Source organism: Python bivittatus, unplaced genomic scaffold (genome assembly GCF_059951505.1).
Source record: "Python bivittatus isolate LINGU-HERP-01145 unplaced genomic scaffold, Pbiv_v1 ctg000020_np1212, whole genome shotgun sequence".
NCBI lineage: Eukaryota > Metazoa > Chordata > Lepidosauria > Squamata > Pythonidae > Python > Python bivittatus.
The window spans coordinates 74505419-74524896 of NW_028277030.1; the positions used below are offsets into that span (position 1 = coordinate 74505419).

Sequence of the window (19478 nt, forward strand, 5' to 3'; positions counted from 1 at the left end):
TGGATGGGGGGTGAGGGGGAGAGGAGTGGGAAATACAAGTGGTCTAATTGCCTTGATGCAATTAGACTACTTGTATTACCAAGGGTTCAGATCCCGCCTCTGCTGCGATGATGCCTCAGGTAAGCCTGCCAAGAATTCCCGCAGATCACCGACGTGGGGAGCCCAGCACCTGCCGCGCCGCAGCGACCCGGGCACCGCTGCCGCCTTTCCGGGCAGCTCCCACCCGCGCGCCCTTCACAAGACGAGGACTCATCAGCCCTGACGTGCCGGAGCATCGCTCATCCCTGACGCAGCTCCAGAAAGGAACTCAGGCGGCCAATGAGCTGCGCGCAGGCGGGGCCAGGGGCGGGGATAAGGCGCGCCGCGGGGAAACTCCCGGGACCGAGAGGTTTGACAGGTGCTTCTTCCACGAGGCAGCGTATTCTTGACTGGACAGCGACGCGGCGGGAGCGCGATTGCTCTCTTCCCGGCGCAGGCGGTAAGAGTTTGACTGAGGGGTTGGTGTCCTAGACGGGGGCAGTGGGAGATAGGGGTGGGCGTTTCAAGATGTCCTCTGCTTGAAGGGGTCTCTAGTGCATGGTCCCAAACCATGACAGTCATGAGTTTTATCACCTTCACTGGGAGGCTATTTTGTATCTATGCACCACCTGCTTAGTTTGATAAAGTTTTGAGCCACAGGTTTTTTCCTCTGGAGTTCAGTGCACTGAGGCAGCACCAGTCTGAGCCCTGCTTTCTCAGGAGAATGGTGGAGAAGTAGAGGAAGTGTGTACAGTTTAGGTCAGCGTGCCTCAGAAAAGCTGGAGAAGAAAGGGCTGCCAAAATCTGTCAAGAGGCAGAAAAACTCTCTTAGGAGGAAATGACAACCACAATGTTTGTGGTTTTGGGGCTTAGCAAAGAGGCAGAGATGGAAGTGGGGCACTGCAGAGATATGTACAGTTTTGCTTGGAACTGAGTAACAGAAATCATCCAGGATGATCATGAGAGACTGAAAACAAATAAGAGGAAGTACTGCACATGAAATACATATAGGTCAGCTGTAGAATCTGCTACCAGATGCAGCAGATGGCTATTAGCTAGAGGGCTTTAAATGGCATGATACAAATTCATGGAAAAATAGGGCTATCTGTGGCTACTAGTCATGAAGGTGATTCTACATCTGATCTCCTCCTTTGGGAATAGATTGAACCTAAAGTGGCTCTTTCTTGTGTTCTACAGAATTTTGGTAGACTGCTTAATTTCTGTATTAGATAATGGCCTGAGCACCCATGATTTTTGAAGTTGATAGATTTGCATGTAGAGTGAACAGTACTTAATAGAATAACTCAATTCTGTTGTGAAAGTTAATTATAAGAAAAATCCTTTCACTTTCTGGCTATTTTTAAAAAGTCATTTGTATAAGAATCTTCATTCCGAAACAGTTTATGTATTCACAGATTACCCATGAAATAAGAAATTGCACTGGACATCTTTTCAATAAATATTTTAAACTCAGGCTTTCAATGAGATTAAATTTCTTTTTCTTAGCTGGTTACTTTCAAAGCTTCTCCTTGTGGTTTCTGGTAATTAACAAGAAAACATACCAGAGTTCAAAAATCCTTTGTAACACTAAAGGAAACACACAGTACAACACATACAAAAACTATCATCCACATTCACCACTGGCTATGCGTTTGAACTGTGTATATCAGTATATTGTTGTTGTGTTCCTTAATTCACCCTTTTACACACAATGAAATTAATATCATTTGGACATGAAACTGTATTCTAAGAAAATGTTTCTGCCTTTTTCCAAATTGTTTCAAAATGGAATTTGTTCCTTTATTGTCATGAGCTTAATAGCTAAGTGGAACTTTTTCAGCTTGCCTTATCTGGTACCCACTAGATATGTCAGACAGCTCCTTCCATAATCCCCAGTTAGCATGTTGCTGGCTTGGTTTTCTGGACATTCGTATCCTAGTACATTTAGAGGGTATCTGGTTGGAGAAGACTAGCTTATCTTGTAAACAAAGTCACTTGGATTTAGATTGTTATTTAAAATCTTTAAAGGTTTAATCCTGTGTATGTTTATTTAAAATGGATTTCTTCAACAAGGTTATTCTTTAAGGTGAAATTTAAGGACTGTGTTTTAAGCTGCAGTTTTAACATAGATCTGCTTTCGGTCTAAAGTTTAGACTCTAAACTTATTACTTATTTGCCTCTTAGAGTTCTGGGTCTATTTTCTGCATGCACTTCATCTTTGACTTTTTAGCACAGTATTTTTCAAACCAGGGATAAGAGTACTCCGAGGCTCAGGGTTTTTCAAAAGATGAAGTATGTCTCATAAGCATCACTGAAAGATGCCAGGCTAGAATACTGTAGCCCTAGTTACCTCCAGCTTGAAAAGAAACGCTCCAGACAAGGAGTGTATGTGGGACTGAGAAGAGGTACAGGGCTGGATCTGTGCGTGGGGGTAATATAAGAAGGCCCAAAGGACATCTAGCAGCTCAGTGGGAAAGATGTGATATGAAGATGTAAAAAGAAAAGGAAGTAAATTTGTGAAGCCAATCGGCACAGGTGAATAAGGATGAGAAAGAGTGCCAACAGAGGTATATATTGGTATGAGATAAGTGAGTTTAGATGTGTAAATCTGCGACTTCCGTTGATACTGCTGTTAGGACCAAACACTGTGGTGTTAGGACTGATACAGACATGTTCACAATCCTCAGCAGTAAAATTCTTCAAGGCAGCATAATTTTTAACTTCTCATTTTTAAAACCATTTTATAGCTAAGGGACAACTAGTCCAGCAGGCATACAGTTACAGATACTAATTTTGTTTTTACTTTAAGGATATATAATTTTTTTTTCTACAACAAAACAGTGCTGATTCCCAAATAAATGTTTTAGCATTAGAGCAGCAGAAGTAAATTCCAGTAGTCACAATGGTACTATGCTTGAACTTGGATTAAAATGCGATGCAGACTTGCACATCCTCAAGAGTATGTATTTTTAAAATAAGGTACGGTACTTTGCTCTAGTATGTCAGGAAGCAGTTATAAAATATGGAATGAAAGTGGAGGAAATAGAAATGTTAGTTGCATGCTGCATAGCCTAAGAATTGTAACATGGTTGTCTAACACCCCTTCTCCTTCTACGCAGTAAGTCTGTGCAGAATTCTTGAGCTGCACCAGTGGCTTTCATGTTAAAATACAAATATTCTAAGAATTGAATTCAGAATAAAATAGTACTTCAATAGTATTTTATCAATGTTTTCAGTTTATTCTCACTTTGTTAGCATTCCCCCATTTTGCGTTTTTACCAAATAGAGTGGTTCCTTGTTTATTTTATGAAAAGTAAAATAATGTTCTTAGGCCCTTTTTATGGATCTTTTCACACCATTATTTCTGACTCTAAAATGTTCAGTAACATTTGCCTCTTGGGGCTTTGCTAAACAAAAGATGTCCACTTGATCTGACAAGGACAAATCTATGTTCCTAGCAGAGATGGAGATTACAGCAATCTTTTGATTGCCTTTGAAGAATTTCAAGGCTGCAGTTACAAAACACCCTTAAATGAGAGAGCACAAGGCTTCAAAGACATTTGTTTGGATTCAAAGCTCTGTCTGCAAAAGGGAGATTTGGGGTAGGAGGTGAAGGATCCCAGAAATGCAGTAGGCTAGTAGGCTCTACTCAGAGTTACACAGTTTGCCACTTGATGGAGTCCCTACAAGTTCATCCTTGTCAAAGATGGAGACAAGTTACAGTTATACCTGTCTGTGCCTTAGTTAAGGCAAATGCAATTGAAAAATAGTGTTACTCTTACTGAAATTAAATAAAAATATGAACAGGAACACAATCTGAAGAGTTTTTGTGAAACCTAGTGTGAGGCAGCATGTTTACCAATTATTCTTATGTGGTGGGCCTCACTGAGATTAAAGCTGGAAATGCTACTAATTTTAATTTTATATGACTACCAATTTGCTAGGGATTAAGCCTCATTGAACTCAGTGACTCTTATTTCTGAATATGGAAGAAGAAGACACTGCTGATAGTAATTTGAGAAGCAATTACCATGCAACATATTTTCTTCATGAACAGTAACTTAACAAAGTTGTTTAATAATTTAGTTATTAATAGGTTTAATTTATTAATTAATTTTCTAATTTATTTTAATTAATTTTAACATATTAAAAACAATCTAGTCTAAGGTAATGGAGCTTTCTTCCAAATTCTACCTAGTTTTAAGATTTCTAGGGAAGGTCTCAGAATGTATGGAGAAAAGAATTAGGTCAGAACTAGCCATAAATTGTTTTGTTATTTGGAATGCTATTTTAAATTCTGCATTCATTTCTTGCTTATTTCAAATTTCAAATTTGCATTTTAGCATTTTGTATGCCTAGGCATGAATATGCATAGATATACATCATGGAAAATGTATAGGATTAAAAAAAAAGAATCTGAGATATGTTGGGAATTTGTGATCAGTAATTAGAGATGTCACGTTAGTATTCATGTAATCAACTTTATTACATATGTAACTAGCACTTGTGAGCATGAAAATCACAAGGCTTAGTGTCACTTGATAGTATATGCCTTATAAGGATGATGTACCAAGTGACCAGGTGATACAGGTACTGTAATTGAATGTAGAATATATTGCATTCTCAGTGCTTAGTCATCTTACCTACATATTTTGCTTCTTAGCTGTTACAAGATGACTAGTGGTTAACATGGAAAATTACAAATTGTGTCTTATGACTTGCATTACTCTAGTAATGTATGAGTTTAAAGAGATATTGAAAGGAATAAGTAATGACCTTTGGCACTAGATACAAAATATAAGCACAATCAGTTAAGCAGATAACCTGTTTTTTCACACTTCCTTTATTAGCAATAGATTCCTCTTTTTTGTTTTGCCTAGATATAATTTAAATAGGGTAGCATAAGCCCTGATGAAATGATTGATCACACTGTCAGCAAAGTGCTCATTGATTATCTGGCAAGAAGAACGAAGGCTACTGAGAAACTACGGCTACAGACCAACGTAAGCTGCCTCTACAGAGGCTAGGAATGAGATACAGGCAATATCACAAGGACGCATCCTCTAAGAGGGGTTAGTGCGATGTCTTTGTACCACAGTTAGGAGGACGTGACAATGGATTCTAGAAGAGCCTGCTCCAAAGAGTGCTGGAATCCAAATACTGTAGCATTCCTGACAGATAATTGTCTGGCCTCCTTTTGAACACATCCAATGAAAGGAACCCACTGTGTCTCTGGGTCCAGCTTTAAATTGCTCTTATGTTAGGGAAGCTTTGCTAATGTTTTGTTGGAATCTGCTTCCTGTAATTTAAATCTGATTGTCTGCCTTGCAATCTGGAATGCTAGGGAGCATGGCTTTCCCTTATTCTGTATGGCATGCCTTCAGGTATTTAAAATGTACTGTCATATCCTCCTCAGCTTCAAGGCTAAACATTGTGAATGCTTTCATTCTCTTTTCACAGGTTTTAGTTACTAGTTCCTGGATCATCCTGGTTGCCCTTCTCTGAACCCGTTCCAGTTTGTCCAAATCCTCTTAAATGGTGGTGTCCAGAACTGTATATAGTACTTGAAGTGAGGTCTGACCAGTGCAGGTATATTTGTAATGCCTTTTAATGCCAACTTTCCCGCTTGTTACTGCAACAACGATTATTTTCAAAGCAGTGCACACATGATGATTCTTGTTTGGTCAATATTTTTATATCTGTATCCTATTTTCTTGTAAGAAAGGAATGCTTGTAAATCAGTCATATAGTTCTATTTCTTCTCCCTTCCAGACTTGCACTGTTAATTTGTCATGGTGATTCTATGAATTGTTATTTTGATGGAGGGGCTCAGATTTTACTAAAGAGAAATAGAATGGAGGAATACACCAAGCAAGAAAGTGAATTATGTTTCCTGGAACAGAATGAAACAGAATAAGAAATATGTTGTGCTGTGAATATTGAGTGGAAGGACAGAGGTTTCTTGAGTATTGTGTCAAATGTAGAGGTAGCATTAAAAATGTGGTAAGAGTTAGGAATGCAGTTTGACTGGAAAGCATGGAAGCATCACTCTCAACTTGGTGTAACCTTAGAGTTTATGTGTAGATACCTAGATCGTCTTGGACTCTATGTTCATGAATCTAGAATTCCACCCTGCTATTGTTGTTTATTACAGGGTTTTACTTTAAACTTACTTTCTCTGTTCTGAATAGGAGAGTATGAAACATTAGCAGTGGGTATTTGGTTGGTTAAAGAAAGGATGATCACTGAAAAGCCAAACATTGGACAAACATTTTTAAAACAGTCATTTTACTGAAAAAAGTAGATTTGAGACTTAGTCTAATTAATAAAATTTTATTGTGAAATAGTGAATTTATTAGCTATAGTATATTACAATGTATAATAAGGAGTCTATAAATGCAGTTAATTTACATTGCTGCATCTGGTTTCTAGTTATCAAGCATTAAAAAAGGAAATAAAAAATAGTATGTAATATTGTTAAAAAGCTATGTCTTTTTAGGGAAAGTCATGCTAAGTAGGGATTCGTGCTGCAGCGCAGCAGCAGATAAATCTTTCAAGCTTAGTCAGTATGATGGTTTCATGGAATAATTTACTCTAGTCAAGTATCTGTTCAGCTAATAATATTTGAATGGTTAATGAAAGATATTTGCATCTCTGGCATTTTGATTCCTCCACTCCCCTTAATGGATGATGTTTGACTGATTGACCAACATAACAATCCCAGTAAAGCAGAGTTCCCCAAAGTGGTCAGTATTGACCCCCAATGGTGGATGGGACTATCCAAGGTCATTGTTATCATCATCATCATCGTTCTTAGTACTATTACTTAAAATAGCATGGGTGTCAATGAACAACCTGAAACTCAGTGAGCTGAAGAGTTTGGGGACCCCTGCAGTAAAGCATTAGCTTATTTTGTGTTAGTGAAGTGGCCTCTTAATAAATTAATTCTGGGTCATGGATTCATGTCTGGGAGGTTGGAGCTTGTAGCTATTACCCTTTTAAACTCAAACTCTGACCACATGGAAGTATTTATTTTCCAGCAGCCACTTGGTGTTCAAGAGAAGCAGTCTACTGTAGTGGACTGAATGTGGTGCTAAGGTAAGAGGGAACCTGAAGTCCAGCCCAGCTTTTAAACTGATCCATTCACTATTGTCTCAGCCTAGCCTACCTTTCAGAGCTGTAATCACCCTAAAATCTCCAGATGAATAAAAGATTAATGGATAAATGAAGTAGTGGAAGGCCTTGGATGATAAGTAAGGAGTAATACCTTAAATATTTAACTTCTGTTTCAAAACTAGACATAAAAACAGTAAGTAGACAAGTTTATGTGACAAGTTCTTTTGAAGTAGTTAGAGCTGAACGTGTACAAATAGCAAAAAATACCTCCTGGAGAATCTTCTTAAAACAACTGTAATGTCAATAAGATTTTCCCCAGGTTTTTGCTTTAAACTACAATCGTATTGGAAATTCTGCTTATGTACAGAATTAATGTACGGAAAACCTCTGTGTTTCAATACTAATCAACACATCAGTTTTGGTTTCCATTTGAATAGCAGTAGTATGAAAAAATAGTATTTGAAATAGCACTACTGTCTGAATATGTAGAGGATACTCAGCCTAGTATCCTCTACATATATCTGTGAAGGGACTTGCTGGATAAGAATATCTAGAGTTCAGTGTGTACTTGGAAGGCCTCAGGATGGGAATAGTTGATTTAAATATTTCCTACTTCTACAAAGGGGATATATAAGTATCCTGAGTTATAAACAGGACAAAGGGATTCATGACATTCAGTAATTAATCAGAAAGGTATTATGCTCTGCCCTATGGAAATATGTGGAGTATCAAACTTCATTTCATATATGATAATTAAAAGAAATCTGTCTTCATCTCTGCTATCTGACTTACTTGCTTTTTTCTTCCTAGGGACAAAAATGAGAGACAGACTCTTTGAACTTTATGAACTATCTAAGCTGTATAATCAACATACTGGAGATGCTGAGGACGAATTACAAAGACCTCATGAAACGCTTCTTTTTGAAACTGATTATGCTGTAGCAAATCTTTACAAAAACATTCAAGAGATACGAACAAGCAATCACCGCCTGAAAGAGGATGTTAGACGCTTGGGCAAACAAAACTCTCGCTTCCTGACATCAATGCGTCGTTTCAGTAGCATAAAGCGAGATACAAACACCATAGCAAAAGATATTAAGGCCCGTGGGGAAGAGATCCACAGAAAACTTCAGGTTTTGAGAGATATCAGTGAAGATGCAGAAACAAAATATGGTGAAAATGCAATTGTAACCCGTGTGTGCAAGGACCACTATGTTGATCTAATGCATGCTTTCCAGGAAGCCATGTTTGATTACAATGAGACTGAGATGAAAGAGCGGGAAAATTGCAAGATTAGAATTCAGCGGCAGCTGGAAATCATGGGCAAGGATGTGCCTGGAAACCAGATAGAAGACATAATCGAGCAAGGCAGATGGGACGTTTTCTCTGAGAACTTACTGTCTGATGCAAAAGGAGCTCGCTCGGCCTTGAATGAGATAGAGACCCGGCACAAAGAGTTGATGAAGCTTGAATCTCGAATCAGAGAGGTCCATGAACTCTTCCTACAGGTGGCACTGCTGGTGGAACAGCAGGCTGACACATTTGATGTTATTGAGTTCAACATGCAAAATGTCCAAGAATATGTTGGGGAAGCTAAAGATCAAGTGAGGAAAGCACTGGAATATCGGAGGAAACATCCTTGCCGAACAATCCTTTGCTGCTGCTTATCATGCCTTAAAGGCTAACCACCCTCTTGAAACCACTCAATCAATGTTATGGGAATGCTTACAATTTGTGCTCATCTCTTTATTGTTACCATATTTGTCATTCATTAGTTGTGTGTATGTTTCTCAGCAAGTAATGAAAGCCAAAGGATATTAGCAGTATGGGAGTACTGTAAGTTGGGAACCTGTGACTCCCCAGATGTTGGTGGACTACATCTTCTCTGATAATTGGCCATGCTGGTGGATTGGAATTGGAGTCTGGAAACATCTAAAGGGACACAAGTTCCTGGCCATTCATATATTTCAACTCATGTAATAAAAAACAAGATTAACGTCTCCTACATTGCTACCAAAATGAAAGGCATACCAGAACCTATGAAAAGTCTTAGAAAATTTTGATGAGGTGGGTAATAAATTATTCCCAAATAAATACATCCTATGGATTTTTAAGGGAGCAATTGCTATTGCCAATTTTTTTTCTTGGAGAAAAGAAAAATGGAAGAAATTACAAACCCTAATTATAAATATAACTAACTGTATTACATGGATAATGCAGTTTAGAGATCTGGCAAGCATAGCTGACTCTAGAATTTTGCTGTAAAATTTCCTGTAAGTCTAAATAGAATACATTTCTAAAATGCTCTATTATAAAATTAAATGAGAAAAATATTTATTCTAGTTACTATATGAAGAAAATCCTTGCTTTCTGCCTCATAGTTTAGATTGTCAGGGAGAAACTTGTTGATAATGAAACCAAAGTAATAGCCCCAACAGCCCCACATATGAGGACGAGAAGACCTCATTCACGCAATATACAAAAATTAGGCTGGAGATTTGTATCACTGGAGCTAATAGCAGTCTGGAAGTTATGCTGGTCTATGACCGAAATAAAATTGATTGATTGATTGACAGCAGTCTGGAAGTCTTGCACGAATGACAAGTAGGGGGGGTCAAAAATCAGACATCATGAACTTGTTTGGCTGCATCTTGTGCAGGCATGCAAAATGTGCAGCCTAAAGACTGCCTGCAACCTGCCAGCATCCCTTTTGTGGCCCCAGCAGATCCCTAAAGCAGATGGGATTTGGGCCGTTCTTTTGCATTTGCTTGAATTTTGGCAGTCTATGTCTGCAGGAGCAAAATGCTTGCTTTCAGCTCTATATTGGCTAGGGACTAGGGGAGATTGGAAAAAACCAATCTGTTAAGCTGAGAAGAAACCTCCAAAGCAATAGGTCTTCCATGCTTAAGTTTTGTTTTAATCACAGTTTATCTGCCTATTTTTTGAGGATGGTCTGAGCAGAAGAAGCTGAAACTCCCATCATTTATTTATAGAAAAGCCAGCTTCAAAAGGAAATAATAGGATTCAGTTCATAATTCTGAGACTTTTGTGTGTGAAATTCATGGCTTTGGTGTATCATGTTTCTTTAGATAAATGTAAATATGTAACGTAAATGTAAATCTGGTTGCAGTATTTTATAACTTTATGTTAATTAGATCACTAATTAAAATATTTTTCCAAAGATTGACAGGTTTCTCATTTATATATTTGCATCTTCTTTTTTAAATGAATAGCCATTGTTTTTAAAAAATGAACTTTTCAAAGAATTCTGTTATTGACATTTACACTTTTTCTTAAATAGATGAGCAGAACATTAGAAATGAGAGTCCTCCTCTCTCTTACATGTGAGAAAAATCAGATTCAGAGCAAAATATTTCTTGTTGTCATGATGATCATTACCGTCATCCTAAACCACATATCTTCAGACTATCAATATTCTATGAATCCTCTAGAAGAATAGCAGGGTAGGCTTTTGTGGATCCAGTTTCCTTTTTAACTGGAATCGTAAGATCCACTAACCAATAAATAATGTTGTCAAAGGAAACGCGCATCTCTCCTTCCACATATGCATATTTACTTCTCTCTATCTCCACCTTGTATTCATTTCTGCAATACTGCACAATTTTGATGACAAGATTGCAGAGGCTACATAGCTGCTGATAATGTTAGTTAATGGGTCAGAAATTCTTGCTGATCTGTGCAAATCCCTCAGAGATCTACTAGGTCTCTATCCACATTCTAGAACACAGGGACTTGATTAACATATCTTGCTAAACTATGACCTAGTTTGTTTGGTTTTGGTTTTGCATATTGTGTCAATTGAGCCATTTGTGATACATTCAGTAACCATGGGTAAGCCATTACTTAGTATAATGTATGTACCCACTCTGAGATTCTGAATGAATTTATGCAGTGGCTAAGACATGTTTTACTCGGTCATGGTTTACAGAATAAATCATAAATGGCTGGGTTTGTGTAAGAGATTAAGTTACAAACAAAACATATTGTGGGCGAATATGGTGAGTGACCCAGGTCTTGTCTGAATGTGTGTTCTGCACCATACCAGAAGTTCAGAGGGTATGGTAAAAAAATATATTACTACTTCCTTCATTCTGGCTTGCAGACACAAAATCTTATAAACATGTCTTAGCCTGTTCCACATTTCAAAACTGCATAAACGTTAAGGCAAATAAATTCCATAAACTAAGTGAATGACATGGGAATTGTACTTCTGCCTTGCCCCTGTGACTGAATAAGTGCTTTCCTCTGATCAAGGAAGAAAGATGTGTGTAAAAGACGGGACTCAGTTTGCATAGTTCTCTAAAGAGATGTGAAGACATGCAACCGTATCAGATGTGAAAATACCATGAGGGACAATAAACCAATAGAACGGATCTGGGCATCATGTGTTTGCATGGCATGCTAAGTCTCTGTAGGTTGTGGCAGGGCTACATAGCCCCACTTCGCTCCCCAGACAGTCTGCAGCTCTTGAATCAAGTTCAGAGTCCATATATCATCTGTCTAGCAGTCACCATTATTGGTTTGCAGGAACAATGTTTGAAGCTAGAGGCTTACATATTGTACAAACATAATCACTGTCATTCTCAAACAAGAGTTCACATTGTGGTAAGCCAAGAATCGTTATAATCAGGGTTTATTAAAGAAACGAGATCCTTAGAACTAAGCATATGATGTTTAGCATTAGGTATCAATCCAGTCAGCATTTGTATGTAAACCAGTGTGTTTCTCATCTGCAGAGGGTTAAAAAGTCAATAGTGGTCACAGCAGCACAATCAAACCCCTGCCTGTTTTGTAGACACATTGGTGTCACACAAATATACAAAGAGGTGTGGCTTTAATTGCACTGCCATCTGGATTTTTTTGACTGCCCCCCTACAGACACTACTGTTCTTGTCTATGCTGCCATGAATTTCCTTATATAAAGAGTTGTGTCTCCATTCTTAGCTGATTCTGTACAAATGTGCTCTGTAACTTTCTCTGAAATGCAATGTATCACCACAGTAAAAATGACAATAAACAGTGATTTGTTATTCCTGGACTCTATCCACGGAACCTGAAGGCCACACAAGTCATGTTGTTTACCTTAAGGGCTAGATCTAATTTACCTGTCAACCATATCAATCTGTGTCATTCTCAGACTGATTAAGAGAAAACTACTATAGCTCTATTAACCTTCACAGAGTCAACCTATACAATGCAGACCACACAGTGTCACAAGCAAAAAGGATGTGCACTTTAAGACACTTTTAATTGGGAAATGATTTGAAATGACTTGTGCAATTGCCCAAGCTTGTTTCTTCTTTTTTGCCCCTTTCTTACTGAAATAATTTCCAATTTGAATGAGAAGTTGACTGATGGATTCATATATAATATTTATATTTTTGTTACATTTGTATCCATCTTTCTTCTACTCAGGGCTGAAAAATGTGGGGCCCTATAGTCACATTCAGCCTTTGACTTAATTTCTTGTGGATCAACATCGTTTCCAACATTCTTTGTAATTGATTAATCTGCACCTCTAGGAAAAGTTAACTGGTACCCTGTTGCATGCAGAAGAAAAAAGATAGAAAAAGAGGTATCAGAGACCAAAAAAGGATGTTAGAAAGAAAGTAAATAAGTGGTCCAATAATCTTTGACCCTGACTTTCTGGTTTCTGCTAGAACTTGCTTCAGCCTCACTCACCACTAGCAAGTGATGTAATTCCCAACATGTTGCCCAGGCAACAACATTGCCCTTAACAGAAAAAAAAAAGTTTGCCAAACCTCTCTCATTTAGTTAGTACACATGATTCCCTCCCACTTCCTCCTGATAACAACCTCATGAGGGAGGTTAGGGTGGGAGACAGTGAATAGACCCCATCCAGTCAGTCCCACTGTCTAGTGGAAATGTGAACCTCGATCTCTCTAGTTCTAGTCCAACACTGCAATCTTTAGGAACATAAATTAACCATTAAGATTTCTAAACTGAAATTTAACAGAGTCCAGTGCTACACAGTCAAATGAGTTGTTGACATTTAGGGTAGGTGTATTCTCATTTTTTAAATGTGGTGTTAACTGCAAAAGTGTAATTTGTGTGCATATTTTTTAAATGTTCAAGTAGCAGCTGCAGGAAATGAGAGCAGAGAGTTTACTCTCTCTCCCCCTCCCCCACAGATAATCCCTATGGGAATATTTCCTCCAGCCTGCTATTTCCGTTGGAAGATGAACCTTCATGAAGTTCAGGAGCTGGGCCTGTCAGGACTGTAGCTATAGGTTTATGTATGGAAGACTAAACAGTTCTTACTTGCTTTTTTCATTTTTTAAAATGCATATTAATAAGCATTCATGCTCTCTCTGTCATGATTAATTTGACTTGGACTGTTGTCACTTGAACTAAGAAGTGTTAAAACTGTGGTAAATTTAATTTTGAAGTGTCACATTACCATACAAAGTAGCATAAAATCATCTGTTGATATTTAAAGCTCTTTGAGGTTTTTAAAGCCATTTCCTAACTGCCAAGTCACAAGTTATATCAGATAATTGGGGGGAAGGGAGGGGGAGAACAGCCTGCAGTCAGAATTAGAATGCTTAGCAATGTCCACATCAGATGTGGAAGCAAAGTTGGAATTAATGGTGGCTTCTTGCTTACAAGCTGGAAGGTTACAATTATATTGAGCTCCAAAATGTATTTTATGCATGTTTGCATCAGATTTTCTACCAGATTATGCTCTAATTGTGTTTAGATACATTTGCATTTCAATTATTTGTATTTCTTTCACTTAAGGCATCTGGTTGGTCACTGTAAGAAACCAAATGTCTGATTCAGCAGGACTGTTCTTATGTTAGTTCAAAGTAGTTAATAACAAACAAAGTCATTCTTAACAAACATAAAACAACACATTGAAACTAGAGGTAGTAACTTCATATATAATGAGCATGTTTGCATGACTCACTATGTCCCTTTCTCAGTTAACGGAAATGTGCATACCATGATCTTCTTTCTATTCACACAGTTTCTTAAATCATGATTGGTGGCTCTCCTATATTCTACCCCCAAGTCCTATTATGTTGTCTCGTAATGGCGTGGGAGGGTGTTCCTGGAAGGGACAGCCAATGCTAGGTGGATACTCCTAGCAGGGCCACCTAAGGCATGAAGGTCATCCCAACTGCCCAGCTAAAGCAAGCAGCCACCTATATTGGGCAGCAGCGATACAGGAGGATGGTGGAAATGGATGATCACCTTAGTGACAGCAGCAAAGCCATCATTTCATACGGTGCAGAAGAAGGCAATGGTAAACGACTTTTATATTTTACCAAGAAAACACCATGGATAGGCAATATAAAATTGAAGTTGGCTGGCCAATAAATTTAAATAAATAAATAAATAAATAAATAAATAAATAAATAAATAAATGAAATTACTGATAATGTAGTGGCAGGTGATGGGCTTGTCAGGTCAAATGGCACTCTGCATGCTGCTGTGGAAGAGCTGAGGATCTAATAGTGTTTATGACGCAGCTAGATTAAAGCCTTCCAGGCATCTAGTTGCTAATGTTGCCACGCAAGGAAAGAAACCAGAGCTGCAAAGAGAGAATTACAGTGTGAACATGGGACATAAGCAGCATGAACATGGGAAAGTTCAACACAGTAAGGGAAAAAAATGGGTCACATATTGACACCTTAGGCATCAGTAAACTGAAATCGACTGAAATCGGATACTCAGTCATAAGATCGTACTGTTCACTACTCAAGACATGAAAAACAAAGAAGGAACAGCATTGCTTTCGTAGTCACAAAGGATATAGCAAAAATAGCACTTAGGTACAATGCAGCCAATGACTGAATAATATCAATCAGACTTCACAGACAATCCTTGGAAAAGGTATTCAGATGCCGTGACACCTACAAAGATCAGAATTGTGCAGACCTGGATGTGAAACAAAGAAAAGACTGAAGAAGCAAGATAAAAAGGATATTAATGCTTTTACACTTTGATACTGGAGGAGATTCTTGAGAATGCCATTGATAGCCAAGATAACAAATTAATGGATCATAGAAGAAATGGATCCAGAGTTCTCACTTGAGGCATAAATGAGTAGGTTCAAATTATCGTATTTTGGACACGCAAAGACCCAGCTCCCTTGAAAAGTCCATCATGCTAGGAAAGGTGGAAGGAAGGAGAAGATGGGCTTGATTACAGCAGAGATGGATGCACCATTGGGAGATATAAAGGGCCAGGTTGGGGACAGATCATTCTGGAGAAGGTAGTTGATGAGAGTTGACACTGACTTGATTGCCCATCAATCAACCAATCAGCTATTCCAAAATAATTAAATCAGAGTTAAAGGATCCTTCCGGTAAGGGATTTCATTATGTAACTGGTACATCTCATTTATAGAATACCAGAACATAGTGTTTTTCTCTTAGAACTCTCTATTGTTTTTCCACTTCTCTCCTGGCTGTTTCTCCCCATAAAACATTTCTTAAGAAGGAAAAGAGAGAATGGTTAAACAATGCTTTTTGACTGACAGGTCTAGGAAATTCCCATCAGGAAACATCCAGTGTGACTAATTTTCGCACACACTGTAAAATATTTCATCCATATACAAAACTTCCCAAGTAGTTTAAAAAAAAAAAATTAAGTCAGTGGCTTAGAGCAAGAATTTTAAAAACAGGAATCAGATCTGAACATTTGAGCTTCTGATAATATTTCAGTGTATATAAATATCTGAGAAAGACGGAGAGTTTAACCAATAGTTGCAAAATACATTTGAGTAATGCCTAAACAGGAACAATTCAATTTGCTTACACAATTCATTACTGGATTTGAATTCTTTCTCTTTCTCCTGTGTTACTTGCTTCCTTTTTCATCCACACTGTGAAACTGGGATGGGGACAGGACTTTATTAATTTATTTTGACACATGTTATTCTGTAAACTAGCTATATATATCATTTTTTAACATAAATTATTCTGTAAACAAGCAGAGTGTTTTGTCGTGTTTTACACGAAAAGCTTGGGGCCATCTTAATCCTGAAGCACATATACACAGGGTGAAGCAGGAGGAATGCAAAGAGCTATTTCACTCGGCAGGTTGGCACACCCTGTAACACAGGTTTTCTTTCCCCTGAGGACTAGATTCATGCCGTATTATATTACACAGGGTTCCTAACCTTGGCAACTTTAAGACGGGTGGACTTCAACTCCCAGAATTCCCCAGCCAGGGAATTCTGGGAGTTGAAGTCCACCCGTCTTAAAGTTGCCAAGGTTGAGGAACCCTGATATTACAGACCAATTCTGAAAGCTCCCTCACTTTCAAAAGCAGCTGCCTGGCTGATTTCGAAAGGGACCTGATGGGGATGGAGGCCAAGAGGTTTTGGTCAACTATCCCAGAGCCCATATTTGTACTTTTCTCTCCTCTCCTCTCTTCCCCTCTCCTCTTGTAGTTTTTGCAAATTGGCACATATTTATTTAGATCTATATTTAATATTGCATTCCAGCATTAAACCCTCAAAGCAGTATACTTCATTAGAAAAATTAGTATTAAAAATGCAAGCAAGAAAACGACAGTACGGCCTTTAATATGCCTATATTAAAAAGGTGGGAGAGGAAGAATAAACATGCTCTCATGTAAGAATCTCGAAGACAAGGTGGAATAGGTGAGGTTCAGGATGGAACTTTTTCCAGAAGTCAACAAAGCTTCACAGATTCTATCATGCCATCCTGGGATGTGTTTAGTCTCACCTCAGCTGGTCTTAACTCAGCCAGGCACGGCTCCTTGAAACCATGACTAAACCAACTCTGGTTAGCCCGCTGTGCCAAGCCAGCCAGCGATGGCATAATCTTCCAAAACAAACCTGGGCTTCACACAGTGTGTGAACCCAAACATTTTAACTACGTCACTGACCATGTAATCAGATCAGCCTTCCCCAGTGACAGAACACTGTTATACGACTTGTTGTCAACGAAGAAAGGCTGTAGGTTTAAAATCTGCTTTTGCGAAATCGGCTCAAATCCACCTTTCTATTTCACCCTTGCCTGCGATCCCTCTTGAAGGAAGGCACTTCCGACCGCTCGCGTGCTTTTTTTCTTCTTTGAAATCCGGGTTGTACTTCTTCGGTTTCTGCGCCCTCCCGCGCGCCGATTAAAGAACGCTTAAAGCGGGCGGAGGGAGAAAGGAAGGAAGAAGTCGCCGGGTGCGGTTAAATTTCCCCCCTCGCCCATACACTGGACTCAAGCAGGGACCGCCGTACCTTGGCCGGAGCTAAGCAAAAAGGACGAGACGGTGGCCCAGTAGTTCGCTCTATGTAAGAGTGCCTGCTGATGGGGCTTACAACCGTACCAGGATGGCCGAGTGGTTAAGGCGTTGGACTTAAGATCCAATGGACGCATGTCCGCGTGGGTTCGAACCCCACTCCTGGTAATTGGTTTTTTTCTGCCTAGGTCTTCCTAAGTTAAAGATGAAACGGGGTAAAAGACGGAGAAGGCACCCGGTGAAGCTTCTGCCTTTGAACAGACCCGCGACCGGAGCGAGCCCTTCTCTGCCTCCCGCTTCGCGCCGCTGCTCTGCAACGATACCCGAAAGCAAGGCCGGTCGGGGCTGCGCGAAAATGCGACCGTGTATTTTTCACGGGGCTCGGGTGCACACGTATGAACGAAGCCGCTGGCCCCCACACAGCTGGCCGAGCTCACCGCAAAGCGCGTTCGAGGGATTCCGTGCAATGCAGCGGACGGGCATGCAGAAGCTGCCGACTTCAAAGCGTCAGAGGCGTCAGAGCGTCAATACTGTACAGTTTGAAGAGGAAGCGACTGGGGGGGCGGGGGGGGGGGGAAGGAAGGGCGGCCAAGGAATTGTTTGTTTCTGTGACTTTCAGATGGGTTGGACTACAACTACCATCATCCCTGGCAAGCCCAGCTGCCCGTAATCTAACCCCATCTGAAGAGCATCAGAACAGGGACGATTGTTTCGCAGAATCTGGAGAAAGATACTGTGCAAGGGGGACGGCTTTGATTTCCATTCAAACAAACAATAGGAATATTTAGAACAGGGGTGGGGAGGGGAGGACATTCCTCTTTCCCTTCCTTCCCCTCGGCCCTTATGCCGCGTCCCACATCAAAAGGGCTCACATGTTTCTAACAGAGGCCTCCTGCCTTGGAAGCTTTTATGCTGGAAACGCTTTTCCTTACTTTGAACTCCTGGTTGATCTTGGCAGATCTGCAAAAGCTAACCAAGGGTGGAACTTGGTTACTAGTCAGATCATTATATTAATATTGCGTGAGGTATTATATTTACAGTTATAAAATGTAGTATAGTTATGTGGTACATAATCAATACTTTATTTATTTAATCAATTTCTACGGCCACCCATCTTAAAAGAGTGACTCTGGGCGGCTGACGACATACAAAAAAGACAATACAAATAAGCATAAAAACCCACAGTGACAATTTGGTGCAAAACTAATCAAACAACCACCTCACAGGCTCCAATGAACCATCTGACTCCCATGACCCAGAAATCTTAGAAGCTTTCTGAAAAGCTGGCAGGGCTGGGGCCAGTTTAACCCATTTTAATCTGTTAATATTACGGTATATGATATATTTAATTCTCAAATGAGGAGTCCCAGGAAATCCCAGGGACATGGGGCTGCCCTATGAAAAAACTGAGAAGAAGCACCCCTGATCATATTTCTGCCAAGAAACCTTTATGGATGTGCCCATGAAGTTATTAGGAGTCACCCTCAGCTGGGTGGAAGCTTTCATGTATATATTTGTGTGTTTGTGTGTGTATTTAATTATCATTCGTTTAGCAACTGTTCAAAGTTATGATGGCTCTGAACAAGTAGTACTTACAACCGGTCCTCAAAATTCTGGCTGTCTCAGCACCCCCATGGTCACGTGAACTTAATCTGGGTGCTTGGCAACCAGCTTGCACTTATGACTTACATGATAACCATTTGTGACCTTCCCACAAGCAAAGTCAATGGGGAAACTGGCAGGGAAGGTCGCAAGTCACTTTGGTAAGTTGCTCGCACTCTCTCCTGCCTGGCTGGAGCCACCCCTGGCCCTGCCACACTCTCACTGCGCCTTGCCAGCCACCCGCGCACCCTCTCCTACCCAGCAGCAGCCATGCCTGACTGTTCTGCACTTGTGCTGTGCCTCACACCGCATCTTACCTGCCTGCTGGCCTGCTTGCAAGCCCCCTGGGACTCGCTTAATGACCTGCAATTCTTGCTTAATGACAGCAACCGGGAGTGCTGGGATTGCTGTCACTAAGTGATGCAGTCACGTGATATTGTGCTTTATGACTGCATCACTTAGTGATGGAAATTCCACTCCCAGTTACT

The 19478-nt window shown here is 39.7% G+C and overlaps 1 protein-coding gene and 1 non-coding gene across 3 annotated transcripts; both read left to right on the forward strand.

The window, feature by feature from the left end:
• The first annotated feature begins 367 nt into the window (after window positions 1–367).
• On the forward strand, window positions 368–10310 carry STX11 (syntaxin 11). Of its 2 annotated transcripts, XM_007422901.3 has the most exons (3): window positions 368–478; window positions 5479–5607; window positions 7945–10310. In XM_007422901.3, the coding sequence occupies exon 3, from the start codon at window positions 7953–7955 to the stop codon at window positions 8817–8819; it is 867 nt and encodes a 288-aa protein (XP_007422963.1). In that variant the 5' UTR covers window positions 368–478; window positions 5479–5607; window positions 7945–7952; the 3' UTR covers window positions 8820–10310. The 2 variants fall into 2 exon arrangements, with proteins under 2 accessions (XP_007422963.1, XP_087997817.1); XM_088141691.1 differs by having other exon boundaries at window positions 5479–10310.
• A 7163-nt stretch (window positions 10311–17473) lies between these two features.
• TRNAL-UAA (transfer RNA leucine (anticodon UAA)) lies at window positions 17474–17556 on the forward strand. The gene has a single exon. It is a non-coding gene; the product is annotated as a tRNA-Leu (tRNA).
• Window positions 17557–19478: the final 1922 nt, after the last annotated feature.

What these genes read in the sequence shown, in the direction of transcription:
- STX11 (XM_088141691.1), top strand. Translation starts at nt 7,833, where the DNA reads ATGCTCTGCCCTATGGAAATATGTGGAGTATCAAACTTCATTTCATAT.